Source organism: Aythya fuligula, chromosome 7 (genome assembly GCF_009819795.1).
Source record: "Aythya fuligula isolate bAytFul2 chromosome 7, bAytFul2.pri, whole genome shotgun sequence".
NCBI lineage: Eukaryota > Metazoa > Chordata > Aves > Anseriformes > Anatidae > Aythya > Aythya fuligula.
In genome coordinates, this window is record NC_045565.1 from 21658286 (window position 1) to 21681319 (window position 23034).

At 36.5% G+C, this 23034-nt stretch overlaps 1 protein-coding gene across 6 annotated transcripts in view; it reads left to right on the forward strand.

Moving 5' to 3' along the window:
- CPEB3 (cytoplasmic polyadenylation element binding protein 3) overlaps positions 1-23034 on the forward strand; it is an 82999-nt gene that overhangs the window by 42513 nt on the left and 17452 nt on the right. For 3 of the 6 annotated variants that reach the window (XM_032191756.1, XM_032191755.1, XM_032191759.1), the window contains exons 5-7: positions 6656-6679; positions 11368-11535; positions 13379-13468. The exons of 1 other annotated variant lie outside the window; for it this stretch is intronic. In XM_032191756.1, coding sequence (XP_032047647.1) covers positions 6656-6679; positions 11368-11535; positions 13379-13468 — 282 coding nt within the window. The remainder of the gene's footprint in view (positions 1-6655; positions 6680-11367; positions 11536-13378; positions 13469-23034) is intronic. 2 more of the 6 variants (XM_032191758.1, XM_032191760.1) reach the window with 1 other exon arrangement.

A 23034-nucleotide genomic window follows, 5' to 3' on the forward strand; every position in this document is an offset into this window, starting at 1 on the left:
GCCTTGCTTTTGTATGCAAACTGTTCCTGACAAACTTGACTTCTGTTTTAGTTTGTGAAAATGCTGAACAGATTTTAAGCTGTGTTTATGTGTATATAACTTTATTGCTTCGATTGCTACAAATGAAGTTACTTAGGTTATTTCAACTTTCATATGCTTCTGACTGTATGGAAACCCAGTTTTTAAATTGAACCTTCCTTACCTAGCTCTTATTCAGAGTGGTTTTTTTTTGTTTGTTTGTTTTTGTTTTTCCATTCTTTGACAACATCATGTTTTAAATAACCTTCACCGTTCAGGCAGAATAGCATGGGTTGACAGAGTGAACAAAGGAAACTTTTGGTTTGTCTTGCTGGAATTGCAGTAATGATTTTTCCACACAAGTAATTTGAGACAGGTTGGTGTATGGTAGATACTTTTAAAAATCAGAAACATGTAAATAAATGTTATGTATGGTATAGCAAAAAAATTGCCTGAAATTAGCAAAGTTATAGAGGAACTTAAAATATGTGGTCTAAAGTTGGAGAAGTGTAGCACTTGACGAAGATAAAATATTTGTTTATCTAAGCTCAGAAATTTATGATGAGCCAAATTAAATCACCAGTTCAGTTGACAGAAATTCTGGCTGTTGCATGTAGTTCTTGCATCTGCATTTCTTGTTATATGCACACAAATACTTAATCTCAGTTTATGTATTTTAATGGCATAAAATCAGGTTTCCTAGATTATTCTGTTCAGTTGCTTTTTAAGGTTAGTTCAGCAAAAAGAGATCTTCAGAGAGTTCAAAGCATGTGCTACAGAGATGGTGTTATTGCAAAGATATGTTGTTAAATTGCACTTGATTCTATTGCCTTTTGTCAGTTAATTCATTCTCATTGACATTTTAGTTCACTTATAAACATGCAGGTCTCTTAAGGAATTCAGAGACCCGTTATTCAAAAACAAAGTCTGACATATTTTCCTTTCTGATCTTAGAAAATTATTGCACAATTCAGTGTCCTAAAGCAAGTATTATTCTGAACTGCTGATTGATTCAAGATTGCAAATTAGTTTTCCAAGTTAGAAATAAGATGCTGGTACCTTATAAATCAAGGAGGTTCCTGGTTTCAAATTTCAAAATGTTGACTTCTTTTTTCTTTCTTAGAGATAATGCTATTTTACACCAGTTGAAGAAGTGTCTTTAAGATTTCATTGAAATGTATGTCTTAGGTATTATAAATGCATGATGGCATGAACAAGATTAGGCTTAGTACCAACAGTGAAGAAGGAACGTTTTAACACGCAAAATATTTCTATTGAGTCTTCTATAAGTAAAATGTGATGATACAAGTGAATGATTATGTTGCTTACTTTGAATTTGAAGTTACCTGGTGAGATTCACTTTTAGTTATGTTATAGAAAGAGTGTAAATCTAGTTCTTCTGAATCCATAACAATTTATGGATTCACAAATTTATTATTCCTTGAAATGTTAACTATTTGATCTGTACAATGTGCAGACCCAACACAGTATTATAATAAAGCGATGAGAAAAAGAAAAACAAGACCAGACAAGAAGTTTCAGTGAGATCCAGTGCCAGTAACTTGTAAGTCAGTATTTGGCATACAAGATCTCATGGCTTAGACATTCTTTTTAAGGGGGTGTGTCTAACTAGTAAAGATCATCCTCACAGTCCAATAAACTTTAATAAGATTATAATAAATATGTTTTCATTTTTTTTTACTTTTATAGCATTCTTCCAGTAAAGAGCATTATGCAGTCTTTAACCACGAGGAAAAATCTAATTCTGCCCATGCCTCTGCTGAAATCTGTGAAAAGGATCTTTCACAGCTTGTCAGTTCTATGTTGCTGTTAGAACCTGATTAAAAGACAAGCTGACAAATTGATTTGGCAATGCTATCTCCTGTATGAACCTACTGGAAGTCCATCAACGTGTCTGTAGACCTAAGTTACTAATTTTTAATTAGGCTTGATGCATTAGAAAAGGTTCTCCTGAAGGTTCTTTCTCACGAATTGTTAATATGGCCATAATGAAGCTGCTGAAAGCTTTTAATCTGCTTGATGTAGGTGAACAAGTACTCAAGTTTCTATAGAGACAATCTTTTATGATAGTGATAGTAACATGTTGAATAAGTATCAGTTTCTAATCCATAAAAATCAGACTTTTAACTGGGTATCCATTCTAACAGTTGAAGCTTGTGGTTTCACATGACTAACATCTGTTGTTTTCAGGACACTAAGTAAGCTGTTGTTTTCACAAGTGTTTCTTAACTTCAAAGGCTTGGTTCACAGTAACTTATAGTTCAATATCCCTATTACACCTTCTTGTACTGAAGCATTGTGTCAGCATTTAATTGAATTAGGTCAGATGCTTCATATTTCTACACTAAACTTCCACATAGTACTCACTGGTATTTATTTTTGTGAAGTGCTGCTGATTTTTATTTTCTGTTAACTTATAACTGAATTGTACTGTGACTAGTGCATGCTACCAGCTTCGTAAGAGCATAGCAAGACCGGTTACAGGTGTGATTTGAGACCAGAATGGTAAACCAGTCAGGGTCCAAGAGTATGTGTAGTTTTTCATGGGGAAAAAAAAAGTTCTTATGGCCTTCCTCATCCGTAGGAGTAGATTAAACCAATGAGAGCACGTGACTTTGGATATTGGAAACTTTTTGTCTCTGTAGTCTTGAGGAAAGCTAATGAGCCTAGTAACGAACATCAGTTTTATTGTTGTTTCTGTTTTCTTTATTCCTTTTGAAGGCTTAGGTTTATTTATTTATTTATTGCAGCCAGCTATGCTCTTTCATTTTTTCATATTTACAAAGTAGGTTGCTGTAATTTTCTATGAATCTTATAATTGTCCTTTCCTATAGTCTGTGTCTGCTGTGAATGTGCTGAATCACCAAGAGATTAAAGAAGACCACTTAAATGTGATGGAGCCTTACAAAAATCACAGAGTTAGTGGATAAACTGAATGTAGAACTGCTGCTCACCATGTCCTTCAGAGCTAGGACTAAAAGAACATTTGGTGAAACTTCTAGAAGATCCATTTAAAGCCCACTAAAGGAAGGGCTTCTGTAGCTTACTTTTGGAACTTGTAGATATCATAGAATATCCTGAGTTGGAAGGGACCCATAAGGATCATCAAGTCCAATTCCTGATATTACCAACAGGTTCAAGAAATCATTAGACAAATTGTGAACAAAAAGCCTGTAAGAAGGTATTAGAAGTGGGTAAGAATGTGCCTCCTAACATGTCTAATCTAATGACTATGAATGCAAAGGGCATAGGAGAGAAACACACTGCTGAAATGGCCAGTCATGATAGTGGCCGTAGTGTCATTATGGAAAACAGAAGACTTGTCTGGATGGATTGTTGATCTTACCCAGTAGGGCACTGCATATGAGCTCTCTCAAGTGTTCTAGCTGAGTTATATGGTTCTTGTCATGAGAATGTTTTAGTCAATCCTTTCTTTTCTAAATTTTTTCACCTCTCAAATGAATTGCAGAACACCTGCCTAACAGTAATTCTCAGAAATAGTTTGTGCAATTCTGGTATTTATTCACATGGTTTGCTTTTATCACACAAATTGCACAATGTCCTTTTCGTGTTGGAGCCTTCCAACATAAACAACAGGGCAAAACCAAAGTTATTCCCAGACTAAGAAGTGAGCTGAAGAGTGAAGGTGGTGTTCCTGTTGATATACAGTATAAAATGTTCTGTTGCTTGATGATGATCTTGGTTTTCAGGATGTGTGTTAAATGAGCAAGAGTTACTTTGTTGTTTAAAGTTACTTCCCTTATCCGCATCCCTTTTCTTCTCTTGCCAGCATTATCCTGCTGTGGATCTTCCGGTCCTCTGCCTTTCCAGGGCTGTAGGCTGGGGTTGTTAGGTCACTCGTTTCTTCCGAGTCCTTGAGGGCTATCTTTGGTGGATGTGTGCTTCAGTTCGTATACAGCTGTGCTCATCTCACAGCCACGCCATCTCAAGAGTTTTGTGGCTCTTCATAGCACTTTGCAAATGCCAGCAGAACCCCTCTCTCCTGACTACCAGATAAATGTTTTCAAATGCAAGCCACCTAAGTTCTATTTCATCAGTTTCATACAGCTTTTCTTGAGATGCAGTTAAAAGTTCAGCATTTCAATTTAGTGTATTTTGATACATTGGAACAATGGGTAATCTTAGCTGCAGACCTCTGAGATTCCCAGGAGCACTACATTTACTTAAAGGAATTGCATTAATTGGTGTTTGGGGAGTTTGTTTTGTTTGTTTGTTTAAAAAAGAAAAAAAAAAAAGCTTACAGTTCTGTTCTTCAATATACAGTTTCATGTTTGCAAAATGCACTTTACTCATGGGATGAGGGGAGTTAATAGTTTCAGGAGAGTTATCAGGAGGTAAAAAAGAATGTATTGTTCCTTTGTATTTGAGTACATGCAGTTTGGGACATAGTGGTTATGTAACTCTCTACCTGTCAGAGTTGAAGAAAGGTGCAAAGGAACGGAGAAACACTAACACAGCGGTGGCCTTTCATGGAGTTGCACAACTAACTCAGCAGGGCCTGCTTACAATGATCTCACAGCTTAAATGGCAAGGTGTTCATCGATTCTTAAAGTAGCTATATTTTCTTAGGTGCCGTAATGTTCTGTGAGGCACCATGGAAAGAATCACTTCTGAGTTGAATTGTAGAATCATTCGAGAGATGATTTTCTGTGCAAAAAGATTCATATTTGGCACCAGAACCAGCATATGGAGGTGGATTCATCTGCACTGGATACAAGTTTAGGAGCTCCTGCTCTCCCTACTTTTGTCTTGTGTTGGCGTTGCACAGGAGAGAAAGTAACTTCAGATATACAATGCTGATGTGTTGTTTGTAATCATGCAATCGTATATTTTTTTATTGGCTCCTGAATATCTTCATTCAAGAATAACTTCTAAATCATTTATTTTCCAAAATATTTACCTCAGACTGAGGTGTTATGAAATTTATCTGATGAACCAGTACTTCTGTTAAGTCTGTCGTGCTCTGAACTTCAAGTTACCAATAAGATGGGTATTCCTGATTAATTTGTCTCCAGTTGCACATTTTTATTTCTCATCCTGTGTAAATGAAAAAGAAAGGGCATGTTGACATCCCTAAGTTGCCTTGCTGAATAGCTCTCACCATTTTTTTGGAAAAGGTAATTTTTGAGGCAGTCCTTCATCACAGACTTTGAATTATTATTTAGTTTTTCAAACCTCCCTAATGACGTGCTGATGCAAGTGCTCTTTTGTGGCCTCACTGATGGGAATGGTGGTGGGGCATACACAACATAGGTGTATGCAGTCTGAGTCTATGTTTCTTCAGGACTTGAGGAAGAAATTGCCTGTGTGGCAGAGGGGATCCTGGTGCATGTGATGGGGGTGGAAGGGAGCCTGCTGTGCTCAGAGTAGCCCCGGTGCTTTGCACAGGACAGTGGGTGGGTAGTTCTCACCACCATGCATCTGCCATGAAACTGTGGCTGAAGAAAAATAGGCAGGGAAAGCTGGGAGCATGGTGGGAGCTCTCAGGCTGTGCATTCCAAGATGGAAATGTGGGAAGGATAGAAGTTCGTACAGTAGGGGATGCTTGGAATATTGAAGAAAGAGGAAACAAGAGAATGTGGGTTAAAGGGGAGTGTAGGGGCAGCTGAATGTATCACACCTAAAACCTGGACATGTGAGGCAGGACCCAAAGGCAAGGTGTTAAGTGTGGAAGCAAGAGATGGAGTTGGGGCAGAGAAGGCAAAGATGGTATTGCTGTGAAAAGAGGCAGAGGCAAGCCAAGGATTACCTAGCACCTGAACTTGCTTTCTGTTGAAAAACTCTGCCTGGTCCCTGGTCTTCCACATTTGATTTCCTTGGAAGAACACCTTTTGTGATAAATTGAAGTCCACATGTACAAGACACTGTTTTCCAGATTTTCTGATATTCCCAAAGGTCGAATTAAAAAGTGCTTCTTGCATTTCCATTTATATCATGAAACACTTTATAGTTCTGTGGCTTCTGCACTTGTACAGCTCTGTGGATTTTGTCTGTCATTGATGTACGTCTCTCACTGAAATGCTGAATTAAATCTGGTACTTATGAAGACTATTTGTCAATCTGTTTTTATTAGACTGAACATACTGACATACTGGCTATTGAGTTCATCTGGTTGTGGTAGGATTTTAGTGTTTACAGATGGCTAATTATTTAACTTGAAACATAACTGGAAAATATATTGTCCACAAACTAATTAATAAAATGTGAAATGATTTATTTTAATTAGGATTACTGTTGATGATGTTTATTGCCTCTTAAAAACACAATCCTAAATTAATCTCCTATAGTACTGTAAATTTGATGTGCCTGATTTTTTTTTAAACTTTGATATGTAGAAAATTTGCACAGCAGCTTTTTTTTTTTTTTTTTTTTTTTTTTTTTTTTTCCCCTCCCCCCCTCCTTTCCCTGGCTGTGTCATCTTCAAACTTTTTCTCTTGTCTTGGGTTGTTTGAATTTGATTTTGCAAATTTTTGTATGTCTTTTTCTTCTTTTGGTGGGAGGGAAAAGAGAAGAGGTAGAAGCTACATTTTCTTTGCTTTTGGAGCTAAATCTAATGACAGCTGTACCGACAATTTTCTTCTGTGTTTACATGCAGCCAGGAGCTATGGGCGGAGAAGAGGTAAAAGTATTTACTAAATGTTTTGTTTGCTGAATACTGGGAGAAATAAATATCTAGTTCTTTTATGATAAGATAACATTACCAATTTTAACATTATGTGGTTAATCAATTGCTTCGTATAAATCAATCTGATATTTTTCATTTGCAAGACATCTCCCTTCTAATATCAGCTTAAAGCAATGATGATTTTGAGCTGGTAACTTCAAGTGTATTGCTATTATTGGTGAATTGGAGGATGACTGAATGTAAAGATTCTTTTTCATGACAAGCATTTATCGTTTTAAGTTCGTGGTGTTTAAGAAATGAAGATTGTTTTCAGGTGTTTTTGTCAAAGTTTAATGTTTAATATATTGAATATTTCTAACACACTTTTTTTCTTAGATGTAACATCCTTTGTTGAATATTGCATTTGAGAAATATATTGATTACCCTAGGTAGTGTAGTGCATTATGAATACCAGTGGTGGGTACCGATAACCAGGAGCAGAAAAAAATACAGTATTTTGTAATTTAGGCAACCCTTACAAAAGTAAAAAAAAAAAACAGACTGAAAACATTATATGGATGTTTGCAGTGCTGTGTATAAGCTTATTCTGAGAGATTAATGAATGTGGATAATAGCAAGCTTGCTGCAGATCGAGAAAACTACAAATGTACCTTATTTTTATGTACCGTGCAGTAGCTTTTTAATTGAGAAAGTAACAGTGAAGCTTGCAGCTTTTAACAGCTAGAGTTGGGCAGCGCCATATTTTTGGGGTACTTTGGCATTAAATTTCATTTTATCTTTTTTTTTTTTTTTTTTTAATCTGTGTTCTGTGACAGAGCTATGCATGTGACATCGCTTGGAAGGCTTTTTCCTTTTCATAATATAGAATTTGCATCAAATTCGTGAGGAAGCTTGGAGATGTACAAGCAACCTAGTCTATAGTCTATAAATAACTTGGAGTAGGCACATATGTAGGGAATAAGGTAGTAGGCTGTACAGGCTGTGCTGATACAGTTTCTAGTACATAATTTGAGCTTATTTGTTTCAAAGCTGACTGTTTAGTGTTTACTTTATAGCTAAAGTAAATATAAAAATAGTATTTTTGAAATTTAAATTTTCCCCACAAACTTACCTTCTTATTTTTTCCCTGCTTTCAGAGAGTGGTCTATTGTTAACAGATGTTCAAAGCATTCTAGTACTTACTTGGTGATCTCATGATATTGAAACAAATTGGAAAAACGTGGAATATAAAATATTGTGTGCTCTCTAGGCGTGTGAACATGAGATTGTGCCAAGTCTTTCCAGATTGATTAAATGGCACCAGAGTAGGAAAGGAAGTGGAAATCAGCTGGGCACTATTAACTTCTTGCAACTTGTGTTTACTTGTAGAAGCAAAATGTAGTAATGTGGTAGTAATTGTAATGAATACAGTGTAGGCTGTAAAATGCAGTGTGGGCTCTTTTATAGAAGTTGTGGTGATGACAAAGCAAGCCAAACAAGTTCTGAATGTGTTGGACTTTCAGGATTTTTTTTACTTTACCAAAATGCATGTTTCCCTCCATAATATTTTTTATCTCTGTGAAATTCAGTTTTTTCTATAACAAGTAGATTTGTGTGAGTGTGTGTGCGTGTCTGTCCTGTCATCAGTGTTAGGGACTTTGTGACTTGCCCTACTGATACAATACCAAGTTTGTGATATCCTTGCTTTTCCATTACCTTGAATTGTATACTGTTGTTCTGAGATTTCCTAACCTGAAGAACCATGCAATTCTACAATAATCTGTTTAAAAAAATGAGTTATCAAATGCTCTCATATTTATTATTGTTTTTGCCATTTGCATTGTGTTAATATGCAGAGTACTCAGAGGCAAGTCTGTGCAGGGACTCATTTCATGTTTATTACACTACAGTGTTTTAATTAGTGTTTCAGTCTGTCACTGTGACTAAGCACCTTCAGTGAGAAGAGGCTTTGTTAGAAATGCATTGGGGGTTGGTGTAACCTAGCAGTTTTCTACGTAATCCTGTTTCCTTTGTGAAGTGAGCTGAGCATTTTTTTGTAGATATCACACAAGCTGCTAAGTCATATTCTTTTAGGTATCTTGTTTTTAACTTTTTTGACCATTTTTTTCAGGTGCAGATGTAAGCACAGCTATGAAAAGCCAGCCTAGTATCTTTTCTCCTACCCTGACAAATGGGAAATGCCAGGGGAGAGATGCTGACATATAAAAATAGAGCATTTAGTGATGCTTTCCAATAATACCCTCCCAGAGATTTGCCCCTGGGAGTATCTTGAGGTGATGGCTCAGTATTTAATGCTGTAGGATATTTTTTCTTGCTCATGGCCTTTTTCTAAACCTATGTAAACTTTTTAACATCCTAAAAATCTTGTGGTTAGGGGTTCCATGGCTTGACTTACTTTGAGCCTTGCCATGTACTGATGTACTGTGTTTAATGCACTTCAATTTCCCCCTACTTGGGAGAGACGGTGAACAATCATTCCCTATTCCCTTTTCTCTATGCCTTCCATTATTTTTAATGGGTACTTTACACATTTAACTGTATATTTAATTATAAAGCTTTAGATGATCTCTTGTACTCAAATGAGTACATTTGTGAACTGTTGAGCAGCTGACATAAGAGGTGAAATCTTGCTTTTTAAGCCACTATGCATATTTTTGGATTTCCTTCAGAACTCAGTACTCCTTCAGCCTTCTAAATGGACCCATATTTTAGTTGAACAGCTTGTTCTAATATCTGTTCATCTGATCTGTATACTTCCACTAATGGCTCATCTTTTTTTTTTTTTTTATAAGAAGGTATGTTTGTGGGGGAAAAAAATAAAAAGATTTAGCCTGTAAATATTTGATATTCTTACACATTATTAGTCTCCCTACTTATTATTTCTCTCAAGCATGTACTCTCTCTTCTCCTAAAATGCGTATGTTTATATATGTGCATGACCTGTTCGTGCATTAGAGTATTCATCAAGTCCTTGCTGTTTTGTGCTCTAAAAATTCCATTTCTGACAACCAGCTGTTTTAGACTGTGAGGAGTAGCATTTCTAAATGCATCTCTGATTGTGGCATTTGCCTTGTCTTTACACTGGTGCTTAAAAGCACAGTAGGATTTTTGCTTCTGTGGATTTTTGCATTTGTGATCTCTGCCAACATTGCGCATTCAATGTATTCTTGCTAATCAAAACCGTTCTGGTACCTGATGTTCATAAAAATTCAAGCTGGTGTTCCGTGTCTGTCAGAACACCTTTCCTGTTGTTTGTTTGTTAGCTTGGTTTTCATATGTAGGATTGCTTCTTCTTTTTGTAATGTAGCCTTTATAGGTCAGGGCTCTGTTACTGATATTTTCAATATATATGTTTTTCTGAATTGTGTCTCTCTGCATGTCTTGATTTTCTCCTTGCTTCTGTTTTTCTTTCCTGTACTTCCTCGTGCATTTAATCCCAAATGTAGTTTAACTCAAGACCTAACCTTAGGTCTTGCTGGAAGTCAGTTTTGTGTGATCCATTAACTTTGAATTTAATTATATGTGCACTGCTATGTATATTTGTATTTCAACATGTGCGCGTGCGCGCACACACACACCGTCTGTGTTGATTAATTTTAATTCTGTCCTTGGGAGCAATCCTCCATAAAACAAGGAGACAGGTTTTTTCAGAGTTGAGATGGGGTTCCCATTTATACATCTCTCTACATCACAAGATCTATTTTTCACCTCAAATGTAGGGAATTAAATTCTAAAGTTAGTTTAGAAAGCTGTGCTGCATACATACAGCCCTTAAATATTTTGAGTATCTTTATTTTTTTTTTCTATCTTCTGGGTTAATTAACCTGTTTTTAAATAATATGTATATACCCCGGAAATAATAGCAACAAGTTAATTGAATCAGGCTATCACAAATAAATTATTTACTTTTTATCAACAAACCAAATAGCAGTCATTTATGCTGCTTTCTTTTCATTCATTTACTGAAAGTGTGTTTTAACACTGAGTAACAGCTTGACAGGCTGCCCTAGTTAACAACTTTTTTTTTTTGATTGCAAGTGTTTTGTGTTTCATTTAATAAGTCTTTTAAAGATTTCAGCTTGTTAGCTAAGCTGTTTGCTCTACCTACACGCTTAATATATACTATACAAAGCTTTTCTGTGTTTATTTTGCTGTTTGCCCCCTTGCTTAGATTGGGCCTCTGCTCATTCATGGAGGAAGCAATGCAGCCCTTGTGGCTAGGATCCTGTAAAGCATTCTGAAGGAGGCTGTCCTGCCCTGCAGTGCAATGGCTTGAGTGATGTGCTTTCTAAAATAACTCCAAGATCTGTTATGAAAGATTTTAATCACTAAGAATTGGTTTGATATGTTAATTGTACAAAGGATCTTTCTGTAGCTACAGCACACAATTTTGTTGGATAACTTGTTGGCTTCCATTTACTAGCCATTCACAAGAGTTTCTGTTCTAAAGCTAAATTTTTTCTTTTTTGTCTTCTACAGAAAGCATAGTTACAGACTTGAAAAAATAGCAGCAATGCTAATGAGCATCATCTGGATAACTGACCATTTAGCTGGGCTTTTTAATACAAAATCTGTAAATCGAAACACTATTTTAGAAAAGGAAAATAACTTATTTTAAAATGAAATATTTATTTATCCACAGGAAATAGCTTTAACTATAGATACTACAAAATCTGTTACAGGTCGGTCTTCACTCTTTCCTTTTGAAGATGGCTTCCTAGACGACAGTCACGGTGATCAGTCTTTATCATCGGGTCTCAGCTCTCCAACACGCTGTCAGAATGGTGAAAGAGTGGAACGCTATTCTAGAAAGGTGTTTGTTGGAGGTCTTCCTCCTGACATTGATGAAGGTACTGTGAATAAGTTACATTGGTGAGATATGGGAATTGGCTTTCATATTATTACTTAGAAAAGGTCAGATTTCATGAAAACAAATGTATTTTACAAGGTATATGGCTTGTTGTGCTTGTGGCATTATTTAAAACAAACAAACTTCCCCCTCTTGACCTGCAAGCCCTGAGATTTTATTTGACATTTTTTTGTACTGTAGATTAGAGGAGATGGAGGCAGAAATGTCTGCATAGCAGGCCTTCTAATCTGCAATAGCAGCATATGTCCTCATATGCATTAAGTAGAAAAGTTGAAAAAGGGAACTCAGTGAGTACCGTCACTTTTCCACATTTCTTTTTCTCTGTCCTTCTTAAAAGATGTCGTTGACTTTAAGGATCTTGTTAATACAGTCCTTATCAAAATAAACTGGGCTTTAATCAGCTGTTATATCCAGCATATATGTAGTGTCCAGTCCACATATGTAGGGTGTTTAATATGGTTACATAATAATAATCACCTTAGTAGAGATGGTCAACGTGATCTGCATGCATGTTCCCACACCCCTCCGACTCCTACACAGTTTTTGATATATTTTTCATATTACAGTAGGAATCTATCCTACGTAGCTTCCATTGGCATACATAGGAAATTAGAGGATGCCTTATAATGAAAAGGGAGGGATTTTATAATCTGTTCTACTAAATCTAAAGCTTAAAACATGTGCAATTATAATTTAAAAAAAAAATGGCATGGGTTGCCAACCTGTGGTTCACAAACAGCTCAGATGTATTTCCCACATCACATCAGAGTTGCAGGACTGTTGATACAGGGACTGGTGGGTAACCTGAATCCCCAGCTGCAAGAAGCAGCAGGCTGACAGGCACAACTAACTTGAGTCAAAATACATGCCCAGCCTATCCTGTGAGGAAGTAACATAGCCTGTTGGGAGCTATTATCCTCCTCCATGAGAGATCTGCTCTAGTAACACCTTTTTCCTTCAGCTCTTCATTTATGTGGTATGCATGTGGTATGCATTTTGTGGCTCTGATGCCCAGCTCCCAGGGATCAGATAAACTGGACACATCTCAAATAGTGATCATAAAATTGGAAAACCACAGCCTTCAAGCATTTCTCCTGATGGATCGATGCTCTGATCTATCTGGCATCATGTTAGATATAACTTTATATTAGATATAACTTTAAACTAATTCTTTCCTTAAAATACATTTTAAAAAATGCATTGAGAAAGAAGATTTTTAAAAAACAAACAAACGTTTTTTTCTGAAACATCTGTATTTAACACAATATTGCCCTATAGGATAGCCTCAGATGGTGTTCCACGGTGTTTTTAAACTGATACTTAAAAAAAACAAAAACAAACAAACAAAAAACTTGGTGATTCAAGGCAGATTTTCAGAGGAGTCTTAGGAAGGTGAAGTCCCCACAGCTGTGTGACCTGAAGCAGCCTCCTTTCTAGGTCATGCTACAAGGAGTGGCCATGCTGACATGTAGCTTCTCCATCAGTCCCGTGTGGCTGCATCTGACCCTGCTTTGTGGCTATAATTAGACAGAGACCACAGCTGAATCATATTCACTTTTGATAGATCGTGTTTGCATTTAATCCTACTGCAAACTTGTGTTAGAGGAATGCAAAATTTCTTTTTTAAGCAGCCACATAGAGTACAGAGCTGAAAGAATATTTAGGCATTATCTACGTACATTATTGCAGTTTTTGTTGATCTTGATAGGTACAGAAAATAGTCTAACTTTTTATTTATTTATTTATTTAATTAATTAACGATGTTTACCTTGCCACTGTTAGTCTTCAGATTCTGTCTAAGGTTCCTCATTTGTTTTTTGTAGATGAGATCACTGCCAGCTTTCGTAGGTTTGGACCTCTTGTGGTGGACTGGCCTCACAAAGCTGAAAGCAAGTCATATTTTCCACCTAAAGGTAATTAGCTTAAAATACACTTATGCAGGCTGTTCTGGTAAAAGGAAACTGTGTCTACAATGTGGCAGTCCGTTAAAAAGAAAGGATTTGACTCTATGACGAAATCTCTCTTTCAACGAGCATGTTTTCAACAGTTATCATAATGAAAAAACACAATTCAGTGAATGAAATGTAGTCTTGTCTGTGTACTTCAGCAAACCTTGCATCCTTGATTCTGTGCTTAATTTATAGTAGGTTTTGGTTAGAAGGAAAGTTTTGGAAATTTCCTAGCACTGATTCTGTTGCAGTTTGCATATCGTAGAAACGATACGAATAATAGCTTAAACAACATTTCTTGTGGCTAGGAGTCAGTGGTGGATTGGGTGCCCGGTATTTTGTAGCGAAACATGAATCTACTTTGTGTGTGTGCTGACCCCAGGAAGCTGTGATCCTGCTCAGAACCAAAAGTTCTGCATCAGGGCTTGCTGTTGCTGAGCTGCAGCAATGAATTCCACTGAGAGATGGAATGTTCAGCTCAGACAGGTGCCATGCACCATGGTCACCATTTCTCAGCTGGAGTTGATTTGTTTCAGAGTGGCTTCAGGTGGGGCTATTTCACACCTGTCAGCAAAATACTATGCAGGCTTATTTTGGGTTTATGGGAAAACTGATGGGGAGAGTTGCCTGTCTAAATCCAATTGCTTATTGTACACTAGCTTCTCCTATAATTTTATACTATTTTATATATTCTTCACATATATATATTTATTTTATATGTAATAAATACATATACTATTTTATATATTTTATACAGTCTGTGCTCAGTGGCACCTGCCTCTTGCATATAGTTTGGGAGTTCACTCACTATCTGAAACTGCAGCATAAAATTAGACACACAATTTCTGATCTATATTGTAAGATTTTCTGTTCTCGCTTAATCTGAAAGCTCTTAATTGCTCATTAGGGCCACTGATTATTTTGGCAGAACAGTGGGCTGCTCAGTCACTGCACTAGCTAATCCTACAACATTTTTGATAGATGTATTTTGACTGTAACAAATAAAAAATAATTTATCTGGATCTTAATTGCTGGAGTCAAGATAGCTCTGTGACAAATGCTTGCCCTGTAAACAGTATTTGGGGCACTTACCTGAAAGCAAACAAAACAAAAAAAAAGCCTAAGCGCTCTCTCTCCTGTTCTGTTCTCACAACTCAGCCTTGCTTCATATATTCCTATGGACAGTTAGGAAAATGATATATATTTTTTGTACCTTCACTTACAAGTTTAAAAAACAAACAAACAAACAAAACAGTAATAAAACAAGTTTCTTCTCATCCCTAATGTCTCCTGGTCCTCTCCATTATATTTTTTAATTACTTATTGAATTAAAAGAGCAATTTGTGGCAGATCAGCATGGGACTTCCAATTATTAATGAGTTTGTTCTGTATCTGACAGAGGACTAGCTATGCCTCAACCAACTTGTGAAAATGTTTTTGAGTAAGATCTATTTTAGCAGAAGACAAGGGAATGCAGTCTCACTTCTATTTTTGTCATGATTCTAATATAGGAAACAGCTTTCAAAGCCCCTGCCAGTTGCCCTGAATGTCTGTCTGAAAGTGCTAAACAACAGTCAATCCCAACTGTTCCAGATTTATTTATAACTGACTTCTTAGTTATCAATCAGGACTGCAGCATCATACGTCCTGCATTCTAGTCTTTGAGATTCACTTACAGTCACATTAAGCTTGGTAGGTCAAATGTACATCACTTACTGTGATCACATATAGGCAGTATCTGCCTAGAAGACAGAATGTTATTACCAGGAGTCAAAAGGTAAACACATTATATTTTTTTCTACATCTTTTTCATCTATTTTAAATATAAAGAAATACTTCTTTTCCAAAGTTATTATGGAATCATTGACAGAAATACCACAATAAAATGCTTCCAGTCCTCTTTTTGATTAGAAACTTCTTTAAAACTAAAATACAGCATTTAACTTTTTTTATTATTGTTTTAAGCTGTTCTGATTTATTATCAGGCACTTCTTTATAAAACAGAGAAATGAAAAAAGATTATGCTTATGTACAAAATTCAGTGATGCACTTATTCAGCTACCAAGTACTGATGAATTCAAATGTTTTCTCCTTAATTTTTTTCTCCCTTTTTTCTCCCTTTTTTTCTATGTATCTTCTTTCCATGTCACACTGCTAGTCCTTAAATTTTCTGACATTTTGAGTGAGTCTTTCAAATGGAAAATCTGAAAATAAATAAGGACAAATAAAAAGGGACAGACAAAATTACATAGGAGGTCTTTTTGTGTGCTAGTAATCTCAAAGGAAGACAAGAAAACTGGATTGTTGGAATGCAGTGGGATGATGTGGAGGCTAATCTTTGTTCACATGTTAATAAAGGCTGATCTCTGAGGCTTCTCCCACCTACTTGAACATGACTGACTGGCAGTAAAATTGATCGCTGTTCTTACTGAAAAAATGCTGTCAGCTCCAGATGGACCTTGGTGGCCTTTTGACAGATACAATTTTTCATTGCTCCTTTACTTTTTAAGTCAGGCCAGCTGACTCTGTCTGGACTTGCAACAAAAGTTGTTTTTTGTTTACTTTGACAAGCATTCAGTTACAGGTTTGGAGCAGACAGAATCAGTAGTTCCTGCCACGGGTCAGCAGACAGATGAGTTGTACAGTGGGGCAGTTTTACATCATGGTTTTCTGTCTTCATACATACATCCAGGTGATACCATCCCTGACAGCCCCTGTAAAAGTGTACTAATACAGACTTTTAGTATCTACATGGGTTCTTCAAGAAAAGTCCTGTGCCTTACTTGTATAATAAATACTGAATTTTTAAAGTGTTTACACGTACATCACATTAAAATTAATTCTGTATAGTTGCACTATATTAGGAACACTTTGTTGATATTCTCAGGGCTAGGAACAAAAGGCTGCAAGAACTATTAGCCATTACTAAGCTGATCAAGCATGAAATCTGAAAGATTAAAATAAAATGTTTACAGTCTAGTGACCCCTCCCCCCCCCCCCCCCCCCCCCCCCCCCCCCCCCCCGAGTGCTTTATCTTGTTAGTTTGGCGGGCAAGTCAGGCCATAGATGTTTAGTCAGGCTTGATCTAGCAAGCTGCATTAGCTAATTTATTAGCTGGTGTGGTTGATTAGCTTAGGTGCAGTGTCGTGTAAGCTGCTTTCAGGGCTAGCTTTGGTCCAGAAACATTCCTGCAGTGTTGAGCTTGAACAAAGAATGCTTTCCTAGTTTTGGCAACCTGAGCAGGATGATGTCACTGGCCCTGCATAGTCACCGTGGGTCCGCTTAGACATGTTACTTTGAGTTTAGTGCTGGACCTGATGGACATAAACTGGTTTTGTGTGAAATACACTGAACTGCAGTCTCCAACGTGGTGAGTTACACAAGGCTTATTTCATTATGATTTTGGACCCCTGGGGATTGCAGATTAGCATGAATGTGTCTGTACCATATTCCTCAAGCATGTTGTGCACTTTACTATACAGGTTTTCCTGTTTTTCCAGATATTCTAGGTCTTCATTACCTTACTGAATCTTGCCCGACATGATGAAATACACTGAGAGATTGTGTTTGAGAGAGATCTGTTTTGGTCAGTGATTAAGAGTTTTGGTAATAACAACACCAAAACCAAAATCACCTGATAGATCAAACAGCTCTTACTGGAAGTATTGCTTGCCATTGAGTTCAATATTCAGATTGCTGAGAGAAGAACCACTGGCACCCAGCTGTTTTGTCACCAAAAGTGTAGATTATGCAGTTGGGCAAGATAAGTTGATAACAGCTGACAATGCATATAAGAGGCTGCTATTTCTAGTTCTGAGCATCTGTATTATTGCCTCAACATTTCTTTGTACCCCTCCTTGCACTGTAAAGCTTAGCACTGTATTTTTATGTTGGTGTCATCCACGAGGTGCTTTTAATGCCTTGCTTCTGAGTAAGACCAATTCATTACTATTGCCTGAAAAGTCTTTGGATGACTTCCTTTGGCATCTGTTTGGATATGTGAGTAATGGAACTGGCAAAATTATAAATGCCATGTGTTGGTCTTGGGTAAGCAGATGCCCAGTTTGTAATGTGTTTACTTGGCTTTCAGCATGGAGTTTTGGGAACTAAATGTGGTTTGTGGCTAAGTATTTTTTGAGTACCTATGAGATATTAAGAAATAATTAAATATGCACCAAAGGAAATTATCAAATGTCGTTACACATTACCATGACAGTTTATTTCACTCTGGCAAATTCCAGGTCATTCATATTTTATTCACGTATAAACCGATTTTTTATTTTTTTGGTGGTCTGCAGAGTTAAGCAATATTTATGCTAACTACAGTCATTTTTTTCCTATTTTTTTATTAGACAGATGGTGCCAACTGTTACAAAAATATTCATTTAGTTTTTTTTAACAGATTGCTAGCTTTAAAACATCTTGTTAAAAGCTTTTACTGACTTTTCTTTGTGATAACTATTATTTTTCTACATACACTAAAACCTACATGGTAAATTTAACAAAGATAAAAATTATGCAGAAAACTTACTATTTTCCTTTCAATTTGAGAGGACTGATGTTTGGATAAAAATGGGTTAAGGAGCAAAAAAAAAAAAAAAAGGTAGTGCTTGGAGATAGGATGCATTTGGGATGGAGGAATGCCTTGGTTTTATAGTTGATTAACATATGTGATGAAACCATCTGATCTTCTTGTATTTTCTCTGTTCTTTAGTTAGTTGTTTGATTAAAAATAAACACACTTGTCCGTACTGCTCGCATGGGAACCCTATGGGTGAGCAAGATCTCATGAAAACAAAAATACTATCTAGAAAGTTGCACAAAGTAAGACTGTGAAATGATTCTCATGCTTTCATTTAAAACAACTGGTGGGACAGACTGTATGAGCATTCCTGATGATCTCTAAGGTAACATCAGATAGGAACGCTGTCGTTGGTGGTCTTCCGACCAGTCTTGATTGCGCAAATGAGGTCCATTTTCATGGCTACTTCCCTTGGCACTGCAGTGGGAATGGTAGCTTCTGCCACAGCAGCAATAATGAGTAGTTGAAAGGAGAAAGTACGATGTTGCAATTCTACTTCCATCAGCTAGATTCAGAAACTGGTATCTGGCTTGCCTGAATGTCGTGATCTACTTAGACTAGTTTCAGTACTTCATAGAAGCTGCGGATGCCCCATCCCCAGAAGTGTTCAAGGCCAGGCTGGATGGGGCTTTGGGCAGCCTGGTCTGGTGGGAGGTGTCCCTGCCTATGGTAGGGGGGTTGGAACTGGGTGATGTTCAGGGCTCCTCCCAACCCAAGCCATTCTATGATTCTAGTTGCTTTGGCCTAAATAATTGAATACCATACCACTGAAGTGCAGCACTAAATGCCTAGCCAGTTTTCATTCTTTATAAACTGAAGCCAGAGACCACAGTATTTGCTAGAATGGAAATTCAAGTTCCTTAACCAGAAATGCATTGTATGGCAAATAGCAATGCAAAATCTTTTTAAAACTTTATTTGCATCCAACATATGTGCACAAGATCAGTCTTTGAACCGTTGATTTCTGAGGCTGTGTGTATGATTTATAGGCCCTGTGCCTTCCTACAGCAGTACAGCATGATCCCAAAGCAATGAAATTCACAAACTGTGTGGTAGCAAAATGTAGGGCATACTAGTCTGCTCTTCTGTAGCTGTTTAAGTTTGCTTTTAGCACAGAATTTTCTTTTAGGTTTTCAATGAGTTTTGTTTAAGCCTTTGCAAAGGTCTTCACACTATTTCCTATATTGTGCTAAATGTTTGAGGAGTCGTGGTGGTCAACTGATGATGATTTTAAAATGTCTCTGACAACTGACACAGCAGTCTTAAAGAGCATTCAAGAAGCTTGCTTCCTTGCCAATGCTATTTGCTGTTTTGTTTGTTGTTGTTGTTGTTGTTTTCTAAGAGTAAACAAGAAACTGAAGAGACAATATAAAAATATTTTTCACCAAACCTAGGCGGGACAAATCTTATTCTGAGATAGCTTTGCACAATTAGTCTCTTCTGGCTTTCATGTTGCCTTCAATAAATGCTATTTCTTTCAGAATTACTAGGTTGCAAGAGAGGTTTTATTGTTTGTTTTGTCAGTTTTGGTTTTAACCCTGAAGATGGGACCACAAATTTCTAGCAAACATTTGTTGTCCCTTCTTCAGTCAGCAACTTCTGATGCCCAAGGAAGGAATGACCATGTTTCTTCAGATGGGGCTCAGCATCCTTGCCTTCACAGAATTTGGTAGTAAAGACGGTTCTGTCAGTCTTACCAATTGCTTTTCAACACAGTAACCAAATAGGTAAATAAAGGCTATTTACTATGAGAGGAGTATAATGGTTGTAGCCCAAATGTTCCTGAGGTAGTTTAGCTTATTACTGAAAATCTTCTTGCAGAAACAAATTTTCCTTTTCTGCCTACTTCCCTATCTTCCTTATTCTCCTTTGTGGCATCAAAGCTTTTTCCAGTCAAGGCATGACAGAAGTGATGCAATGCCCAGTCAGTGGATGAGCTTATATTCAGCACTAGGTTTTTGAGGCGGGAGGGTTGGGGTTGGGAGGGGCAGACATTGGGCTGCAATCCCTGATAGTGGCTCTCATTGTTAACTATTGCATCTCAGCCATTATTTGGTAAGAATGAATCTTGCAACACCATGTGCTGGATGATGCTCTGTAAAATGTTTTCCTAAATGGAATAGTCTCTTGTGAGATTTTTAGGTAGTGGGACCAAATCCAATTATTTTCTGATTGTAATGTAAAAGAAGGCTCTTGTCTGAATTTAGATCTCTGCTCTATCCATAATTTTATCCCTCACCTGTGAGTTGTTTTTGTTTTTTTGTTTTTTGTTTTTTTCTTGTCTGGTTCTCAAGAAATTGTGGTTGACTTTTAGCCTATAGGGCACATTTCTTTGTATAGACTGAATTTATTATTATTTTTCTTCTTCCAAAGACTTCAGAGTTGTTAAGATGTCTCTGATAGGTTGGATTAATTTCTAGCAATCGAAGCACTATCTGCACGAATAGTTGCAGACTGACTCTCTGGGGAAAAACTCAATGTCATGTGTTGGAGTTGCAGCATTTTCTTTCCAGAACAAAGTTTTTCCACAAATGAACTGGACCCTCTCCATTGGTCATATGCTGAAGAGGCAAGTTGTTTTCTCTCACTCACTGCCTCATTGAGTTAAGATTGCAATAGGACTTCTCATACCTTACACAAACTATTTTATTAGAGTACATTCAGTTAAGCCACAGTCAATATTTAAGGCTTGTGTCAAGAGGATTGCAGCTTCCAAAATCTAAAGAGCAGCTGTTTGAAGTCTGGTTCATGTGTTTACTAATCACTACTTATTATCACAAGCTCTAAATGAGATGCCCAATTCAGTAGGTTCTGTTTAAATACCAATTCCAAGCACTTGCTTTCTGGACTAACAGTTGCAGTAAATTTGTTTGGACAGATGCCCAAGTAAGTGACTAGGATTTCTCAGTGAGATTTACCTGTGTGCAGTCCTGTTGTTTTCCCCTACCCCTGCATTGTTATGGAAAATAGACAAACATTTAATTAAATGATACAGTGATCTGAAGAACTGATGTTGGAAAAAAAAAAAAAGAAACGCATTTTGGAAAAGTTTATTGATGTCTCTCTTAGACAGAAGTAGGAAATCTTAAAGCTCGTTCATATTAAATAATGCATTTGTTTATGGTTTTGTGAATAATTTATGTACTCTTTTTTTCTTGGGTATTCACTTTTCTGGTGGTGTATAGGTAACTGATACTGAGATGATTTTTTTTTTTAGTATATTGAGCAACTAATATTAATAGAGCTACACTTGGTTGTGATCACAAGCTTTAAATCTTTATGTTCATAAAGATGACATCAAAGAGAAAGGAGGTGCACTAAGAATTTGCCTTCTAATAGTTAAAGGTGAGTCTTATAAGTTGTGGGCCTTCCAAATCAGGGGCAGGGCAAAGTTCAAAATGTTAACTTTTGGCTCTTACAGCTAGAGACATAGAGATCCTCTTTAGAAGAAAGCTTTGTGTTGAGAGAAAACAGAAGTGCATAGAGCTTGATGATTGCCTTCACCACATTTCTTAAATAAGAGCACTGAGTCATGCATTTTTAGGAGTATGCATCTCTTTGTCATTTTTGTGGAAGTTACACAAATACATTACTGAGATATATGGTATACTAATTAAGAATACATGTATGTTGCACTGTCTATATCAAAGTGAGTCAATTACATGTGCTTACACATCATGTGGCTTACTCAGGAGGTGTGGGTACATTCTCACTGGATTTTTAGTGACTATGAAGTGTCTGTGTGGGGAAGAAAAATATGAATTCTGATTGTGACTAACTGATAAATATGTTCAAGTAGTGAATGGATATTTAAGCTAAAATAAGGTATATGAAATAATTATTTATAGCTACTGTTTATATGGAAGTTTTACATTAGATAATGGCTAAAAGACTCCTAAGCTGATTAAAAAAAATGTTGCTTTGACTGTCGACAGTTCCATCACAAATATGAAAGGAAATGCTAGTGATTTTAATTTGAATGACTGCCTGTTCATGATATCTAGCTAAATTCTTAATTTCTGATCAGTTTGTGGCAGGTGGTAGTCAAAGAGCACTGTTTTCCAGCCTTAAAACCATTAGTTAGGACTCTACAAGAAAAGCAATGTGCGAAATATCTTAGTGCAAAAAAGTAACTTGGAAAGAAAAAATGCAGGAGAAATAGAAAGAGAAGGTGTGTAAATTCCATTTACAGTGAATGCACTGATAATGTACATATATGCACGTCTGGACAGAAGTGAAATATTTTAGATTTGTTTTTTCCTTGGTCACTGTAAACACTATGTTTTTCCTGTTATAGCTGTCTTTATTAAAGAAAGTCAATATAAAAGGCCCAATAATGTTTTTGTTTTGTTTTGTTTTGTTTAAAAACTTGTAAAAACTTGAGTGCTACTTGTAAAGTATCTTCCCTTTCAAACTCTTAATAATAAATAATTAATCAGAGTCATCTGGTTACATCGTGCAGCTTCTCTAGATGCATACTGCTACCAGACAACAGTGACAATGCTAAAGCATTCATAACAAATATTGAGTATGCAGTTGGAGTCACTTTCCAAGAAAACAGATCACAGAAGGGAGTTCTCAGTCACTTCCATGTATTGTAGACAATAGGTTATGAACAATACAAGGAAGAGTGTGGAATTAATCTTTTTGCTAGTAATGTATTGTTTATTCTTTCCTTTAACACTAGCAAGAAAAGGTTGCTCAACGTTATATCACGTTAGCAAAGAATTTACCATAGAAGATGACAGTACAGTTTCAGTCTGAAGTTTGTGTTCTTATTAAGATGTTTTCTCCTTTAAAAAAAAAAAAAAAAAAAAAAGCAGGATTTCCATTTCTTGCTCTGAATAGTTTTCAAAGCAGAAAGCATGTGCAGTTGTAATACTTGGTGTATAAAGTGATTATTTTTTTCAAATATTTTCTCATGTAAATGTTACTGTATCAGCTGCAT